The sequence below is a fragment of the Rissa tridactyla genome, chromosome 2 (assembly GCF_028500815.1).
Source record: "Rissa tridactyla isolate bRisTri1 chromosome 2, bRisTri1.patW.cur.20221130, whole genome shotgun sequence".
NCBI classification, from domain to species: Eukaryota; Metazoa; Chordata; class Aves; order Charadriiformes; family Laridae; genus Rissa; species Rissa tridactyla.
Window position 1 is genome coordinate 14,689,231 of NC_071467.1, and position 8,009 is coordinate 14,697,239.

An 8,009-nucleotide genomic window follows, 5' to 3' on the forward strand; every position below is an offset into this window, starting at 1 on the left:
CTCGCAGTTTCCCCCCGGTAGCAGAAGGCAGCATGAGAGCGGTGGCCCTGCTTGTGCCTGGGAGACTGGCCAGGGACAGGCAGCAGCAAAAGTCACCGGGGAGTTCCAGTCTTGGTCTCCTGCCTTAATTATCAAGATGCAGCTTCCCCTCACAGTTCGCACCTCCTCACGCCAAATGAAAGTGAATAAAAGGTTTTGGGCTGTTCGTTTGCTGCTGACTCCCCGGCTACAAAATTGCCCAGGGTGCAGTTAGGAGGCCCCAAGTATCAAAGCTGACCAGGGTGTTAATGCATCCCTTGATGGAGGCAAAAAAAAGCATTTGGAGAGGGTTGTGCCACCTCTCTGGAAGAGGCTTTTCTGCCCAGACACAGCGATAGGGCAGCTCTGCCCGGGATACTCTGTCCCTTGCCTCCCGGGAACTCCTGCAACCACGAAATCCAGGCGGATGCTCAAAATCCAAAGGAAGTTACCACAAACCTGAGTATGAACAAACCTTGCAAACCTTCTAGCGGGGTATGAAAGAGGGGTGCATCTGCTCAGCACAGTGCACATCCCGAATACCAGCATGGACTGCCAGGGAATTGGGGAAAACTTCAGATGCCCAATGGTTAGTGTTTCAATAACTCAAAACCTAAAGCTGTGCTTTATTAAAGCTTGGGAATCCTTTCATTTGCACCAAATCCATCAGTGCTGACAGCTGGTACATAAATACTATCAAAGGTCCCCCTGCATATGTGTCTTTCCTATCTGCTTTTTTTTTTTTTTTTTTTTTTACCCATAATAAAAAAGATCTCTGTTTGATGGCATACTTCTACCCTGTCAGCTATCAGACAACTGTTCTGCCAGCTGCAAAACAATAATTTGAGGGTGAATTAGCATTCAGTAGATGATTAGTATAATCGAATGTTTTGTGCTTCAGCACAAGTGTTCTACTGCCATGCTACATACTTACTGTAGAGTTTCATATGGCGTCTATTCTTTGCCTATAGAAAGGGAAACAGGAGACACAAGACAGAAATAAGCTTTTCAGAAGAATTTCCCTGGTTTCATTTTGTGACTCCCTCAGAGGGTTAGTGCCTGGGTCTCAAAGTGACAAACTCCTCTGGATTATTCTCTTCCGATGAATCAGTGTTACGTCACTGAGTGAATTCTGTATTCACTGTCCACACTTCTGCAGGAAAAAAAAAAAAGGGCAGGCTTAAAGAAGAATTAAATATTATGAGGTGTTGCTTTTCTCGCTCAAAAATATTCCCTGCAATGAGGGTTTGCCCAGATGAACAAACCTTTCCTGGTCATGGGAGATCAGCTGTCGACGCCAGGCAAAAAAAAATGTTAATTGCAGCAAAATATGAGAGAATTTCAGATTATAAATAGCTGCAGCATTTTGCATTTTGCAGGTTCTTTATGGGAAAAGTATGCACAAGACAGTACTTCGGCATCTGCGTATTTTACAGAACTTCTCACTTTATCTGACAGCATTTATCATTGAGTTTCTCTGCAGATATTGGAGCTTTATGGCAACTGCAGCCTGACAGTGAAAGTTGGATTCAGCTGCCTCATCCGAGCGAGGAGTTGTATCCATGCACCGAACCCCATAAGAGACCAGTCGGGGATTTCTCTCAGTTCCTCCTCCAAAGGGACGTTTGCTACAATTTGTTAGGAACTTAGGGCCCTCTGAGACATCCCCGTCATTACATGCACGTCCAGCTGGTTCATTACTCACTGCTTTGGACCTTCGCTCTTCTTCATGCCACTGGGAGTCACTTTAGTCTCAAATACAGAGAAGATGCAAGTTCTTGTGCTCCCAGCCGTGTGCCTTTAGGAACATACAGAGCGGAGCTGTGCTCGGGTGGGGATTTTGGCACAGTGCGCTCTGTCGGCGTTCGAATTCCTTGATGCGTTTTCATATCCAATTGCAGGTTGGTCCATTCTGGCCCAGGAAAAGGCTCACCACAGTCCGGGGTGGATTTGTCTTTTGCAACCCGAACTGGTACAAGGCAGGGGATCGAAACCCATCTGTTCAGGACAGAGACGAGCCGAGACCTGTCACTGTGGACGAGGAGCGTAGTGCAGGGCTGCCACAATTCTGCGGAGCTCATCACGGAAATCACCACATGTGAGTAACCCCTGTGGCGCCATGGCCCCACACCTCCTTGTCACCCTCATGGGTAGTTCAAGCTCCTTCTGCTAGAGGTGATTCATTTCAAAAAATGTAGATATTTAGGGTTCTATGTGTTTAAAATACTGTCCCCTTGATTTCTGAGCCAGTCCCAGCTGGTGTGGTAGCTGTGGCCAGTGACACAATCACTTTCAATTTGACTTTTGGTCTTGTTTTCAGCACATTGTTTCAGACACAAGTCTGTAGTCAGCCGCGTAGGGCTGTGTGTCATGGAGGAGTGATCGTCAGAGAAACCCACAGAAAAGAGCATTTTACTGAGACTCGGGAGACCCCTGAGAGCTTAGTGGGGGTTTCTTCTGCAGAGGACGAAGAGGAGGACTGACACTGACACCGAGGACCTGGAAACCATCCAGGGTGTTCAGTGAGAAGCACCTCGAAGGCATGTCCCTCTCCTCAGGCCAGTTATCCATCTCCTCAGTTATCAAGTGACGTTGATAACCTTCTTTCCGAAAACAGGAGGGCATCAGCCCTTTCTTTTATCGCGGTGCTTTTATCCCAGTACCAAGGTTCCTTCTTGGCAGAACTGTTCACAGGAAAGTGGTGGAAAAGAGAATTTGGGATGTGAACACCTAAACTCTTAATTTTTTTAATTGGGATCACGGCTTATGTTTCTGAGCTGAGGGGAAGATGCAGACTTTCCACTGCAGTAGCTATTATATACAATCATCTGGGCCCTTTTTCAATTACCACAACACTAACGAGGACTCGGGAGTGTCTTCATCTTTGTCAAAATACTTTAGGGAAACCCTTTACAGCTTCTAATTTTCTTATGCGTTGTGTGCTGCATTTGTTGATCTCGGTTAACATATGTCAGATGTAAGAAGAAGAGGAGCTGTGACTTTGTGAAGGTTTGGAAGGAGGAGATGCCAGCCTGAGCCTTCTTAAACTTCAGTAGATAGTTTTTGTGTCAGCACGTAGATGTACGCTGCAACATGAAGAATGCAGTGAGTAACTGAAAGGACTGAGATCGGTTTTGTTACCGCCGAGCATGACTTCAGGCTGTGTGTTTACACCATAACTAACAAACCTTGCTTGGACTTAGCACAACAGAATGGCTTCTGGTGTTTTTCCAAATCTGCAGGTTTACAGTTAGAGCATGATTAGTCCGGTTTCAGGAAAGGTTGGTTTCCACAAGATAGCGTTGACAACAAATGTGAGATGCAGGTACCTGCAGCCAAATGGAAGTTGTTGCTTTTAAGAGCATTAAAGTCTAAATTTTGTTTCCTTCTTCAGCTTGCACATATAAAAACCAGGAGTGCCGCTTGACCATCCATTACGAACATGGATTCTCTCTTACAACTGAACCACAAGATGGTGCCTTCTCTAAGATAATTGCACAATATCCCTACGAAAAACTGAAAATGTCCTCAGATGATGGGATAAGGATGCTTTATTTAGACTTTGGAGGAAAGGATGGAGAAATTGTAAGTACTGCATTTAGCAGAGATGCACACTACCACCTCTTTGGTAATGCATCCTTAGGGCTGTGGGGGTGGCGAAGCACTAATGGCAGTTGGACTAGATGATCATTGTAGGTCCCTTCCAAGTGAAATGCTCTATTCTGTTCTAATAACAGCTGGGCAGTACCAGGTTCCAGAACCAGTATTTAGAGGCTGTGCTTTCTAGTACGAGATAAACTAAAAAGAGAGATAAAATGGTAAAACCATGCAAAGAGGGATTGAAAGTTTTCTTAAATATAAGAACAAATTGTTTTTTATGTAGCCAAATTTTAGAATTTTTATATGCATACATTTCACTTTTTAAATGATTGTGGGTGGAAGAACTTCAGAATGAGATATTATTAATTCCAGTGAACACATACGGACTTTATGTTATGACAACAAGCCATGTTTTAGACATTTTTGAATATGTAGTTGCTGAAAAAAAATGAAGACTACAGATGTAGTGCATCTGATTAGGCCTCTAAGTTAGCTGTCACAATGCCTAAAAATAAGGTGCTTATTCCTACAAGCAGTTTAGTTACCATAAATTATGCATGTAAACATGGTCTTTCCTGCCAGATTTTTTTCAGAAGTTCCTGAGCACATTGGGTGCTTAATTCTTCACATCGCCTTTGATAACATATACTCTGCAAACTGCTTATTGGCAGGCTTTCAGAAGGGAGTCTGCTACTAGCTCTGAATAAAGTTGATGTATGATTGGTGGAAGGGCAAATCTGGTTGGTTTTGATGTGAACCTAGTGTTGAACCTGCTGTCCACCCTGACAAGTCTGCCATGCTCAGCAAGCGCGTGGTGACATCATCTGAACTGTGACTACGGATAAACGAGTCTCAGTTCCATCTCACTGCCACCTGTGTGAACAGAGGAGCACCCGTGCAGCATCAGCGGAAGGAGCGGTATGCCGGCTTCAGCAGTGACCACCAGCAGATGCACTGGGTATTGGACGCAGCAGAACCACCACCATCCCTGGTCAGAAACAGAGCCCAAAGAGATGGAGAGTCAAACCTCTTGCGGCATCTGGCTCAGTTTTCTGCTGCTTACCTGGGGGATGCAAGCCCAGAGGCACCAGGATCTCATCTGCTCTCAAGATGCTTATTACTTACTTTTAGTAACCTAAATATTTGCAGCTGTATGCAAAGAAAAGACAATATGTTGTAATAAAGGGTTGTTATTAATAGAAGTCTGTTGAAAAGGCCAGGCAGCAAATCAAGTACTCCATAAATGATTGCTTATTTGAGCTGTAATCTAATCTAATCATTCTCAACTTGATTTCTTTCTGTACTTTCAGCAACTGGACCTTCATTCCTGTCCAAAACCAATTGTGTTCATCATTCATTCCTTCCTGTCGGCAAAGATTACAAGACTCGGCTTGGTGGCATAAGCAGAATACATCTGTTTCTGCAAAGAAAGACGGCGTGACCATGCTAATCTGAAGTACAGTCAACAGCAGCAACCCGTACCAGCTAGCAGCATACGCTGGCTTGGGGCTCAATACTGGGCCCTGGTCATTTCTGCAGTCTTCCAAGGCCCAGGTTTCATTTTGATCAGCTATGGAGGTGGCATGACAAGGAAAACAATGGATTTCATTGTAAATAATGGGATTTAAAAATCCCATGAGACAGTAAAAGCGTGTAGTACCATACTTGTAAATGTTTCAGAATCATAAATTGTGCCTATTTCAATGTACTTGTTTGTATAGAATAAGTAAAGGGCTAAGCAGACAAGAGTGGGTGTTGGTTGTGGTGCAACCTCAAGGTTGGTTGAGTAGAAGTTCTCCAAACAAGATTGTCCCACCACCCAAAAGTAAAATATTTTTTCTGTGCTAACCCGTGCACTGCTTACAGAAGATTTTTCTTTTGGGGTGCCATCAGAACCCGTCGCTTGAACACCCAGCAAGGCCGGCAAATACGCACCTGTGAGTCTGATGCTCTAAAGCAGTACAGGTGTGGGCAGGGAACAGCTGGAGGGTCCCTGCTGAGGGGCAGTTTCAGATTAAGTGATAAATACATCTTACCTACATTCCCAGCGATGGATCCAAAGCACGACTAGCTGTAGCACGGTACTGAGAGCCGGCTGCCAGGGGGGTGCAGGTAGGAGCGTCCTTTGTTAATGAACACACAGGATGTATTATTTACAGTGACTTCCCAGAACAGCTTAATGAGTTGCAGCTACCCGGGATCCCCAGCTCCGGTAAAAGGTACTTGAATCCATGTTGAAGCACGACCTAAGCTTCTGCCAGCACATTTCCGTGGCAGTTTTCCAACAGAAAGCCATGCTGAGCTTCCTGTCCCCCTACCCTTGCTGTGTCACCCCCTCAGCTCTGACAAGGCTGGTTGTGTGTGGTCTTCCTCGAAGAATAAACGTGGGGAAGAAGGAAGACTTGATTTTTTGAGAGTTTTCTGGATTAGATGCGAAAAGTTATTCCACAACAGTGAGGAAACACACCGGGGCAGGAACACGAGCTGCACTGCCAGAAAAGCCTTAATGTGGAAGGAACTGCTCCTGCGAGCATGACTTGGCAAGTCCAGATTTATTCCTTGCTGGTGAAATGCAAGATGTTCTTCTCTGTACCCACAACTTACTCTTTTAAGTCAAAACATGCGAATCACCGAGTTGCAGCCTTGCTCACAGTTAGGTTGGGCACGAAGCGGGCAGGAACGCTGACCTTCCTCATCGGAGCTGGCACACGCAGCCTGCACCTGGAACTACTCCATTGGCTTAGTGTGGTTGGGTGGGAACAGAAAGAAGCAGAACAGGGATGGCATTTATGTTGCTCTTACTTCATAAACAAACTCCGTCATACAGGGGTGGGGGTTTGTTTGCTTTTAGAGTTTTGCCCTAAATACACATTTTCAGGACAACAACTGTGCAGGAAGCAATAAAACCGAAGTTTGTGGAAGTTCACTTGTCATATTACAACACTTGTTTTATTCTTGAGAAAGCACATCATAAGTTTCAACTTAGCATCACTTGGCTGGCAAAGAGGAAAATTAAAGCCACAGTTTGGTTCCATGTTGTTTTTAAGCTAAGTCTTGAGAGTTAAGTGTAAGTCATGCTGTTTATTCACAGCATAGGAATTAGTTCATGGTGGTTTCCATAAGTATCTTAATCATCAAAAGTAATTAAAAAATTAGGATGGTGGGCTGAATTCACAAATACAGAAAATAATAATTGAAGAACAACAGCTGCATTGCCGTTTGGAAGAGCAGCCCCACTCCCAGCGCCTCTCACCGGCCAAAAGCAACCCCGGGAGGGGATTCACCTTGCTGTGAACTTTGTTTTTACTGTCACGGTACTTGCACTTAAAAATTAATTCCTCTTGTAAATTCAGAAGGTAGGAGATAACAGCTTACATAACTTACCAATAATTTCCAAACATTTCTCATTTAGCGACCACTGCCGTTCGCGTAACTCTCTGTGGCAGTTACTTGGGTCTCCTTTGGCTTGGAAGCTTCTAGGAGAGCACCTTCTGAGAAGCCGAGAGCAGTCGGTACACGCGGGTACTGGGTCTTCGAGTCTGAACTCACATCACAGTGTCAAGTAAAGCATTGCGTGAAGTTTCTAAAAAGCGATTCAGGACACTTTTATTTGCTGTTCCAAAGTCTAACTTCAAAATCTGGATGCAGGCTCCTATCAAAGTTCCAGAGGTTATAACTTGCATACTGTGGGGTAGGTTAAATACATGTGTAAACTATACTGCACTATTTCCTTATTCCTTTAACACTTACAAATCACTGGAATGTTACACCTAACATGTATGTGCATTGTAAATACTACAAATTCCTATATTAGTACCAACAATTAAATGAGACAATATGTAATCTAAGGTGCTCAGTACTATATGAAGTATAAGTGAATAACTAAACAGTTTGCAAAGAAAATTCATATTATATATATTTATAGAAAAAAGTAATTACAGATGCTATTTCTTCATTTTCAGATTTTGGACTGATTCATATTTGGATGGGATAGACAAATGAAATATGGACCTACTCCACATTTATAAGAGTATAGTGAATATTTATATTTTAGAGGAAAAGAATATATTTAATAAAGTCATTTATTGGATTTTTGTGAGGTGAGCTTACTTTGTACCCACACAAGGCTGTCCTTTGGTTTGGGGCTGGGGAAACTCCCATTTTAAGCCTCAGTCATTCTGTAAGCATTCAGTTACTTGAGAGGACTATTCGTCGTATTGATGGGATGACTTCTAAAAATCTGTAAACAAAGAAACAAACAAAAGTATTCAAGATCTGTCAAGAGGGCATTGGTGCTTTCCTTGAGGTAAGCTTGGTGCCCACACAGCAGCGGTGCTGTTGATGCCAGGCCAAGAGCAGCATTTTTTTTTTTTTTGCTGCTGGCATTTACT

At 43.7% G+C, this 8,009-nt stretch overlaps 1 protein-coding gene across 1 annotated transcript in view; it reads left to right on the forward strand.

Moving 5' to 3' along the window:
* Positions 1-7,708, forward strand: part of SNTB1 (syntrophin beta 1) — a 115,231-nt gene extending 107,523 nt beyond the window's left edge. The window contains exons 5-7 of the mRNA XM_054193318.1: positions 1,920-2,116; positions 3,413-3,603; positions 4,929-7,708. Coding sequence (XP_054049293.1) covers positions 1,920-2,116; positions 3,413-3,603; positions 4,929-5,021 — 481 coding nt within the window. The 3' untranslated portion in view covers positions 5,022-7,708. The remainder of the gene's footprint in view (positions 1-1,919; positions 2,117-3,412; positions 3,604-4,928) is intronic.
* Positions 7,709-8,009: the final 301 nt, after the last annotated feature.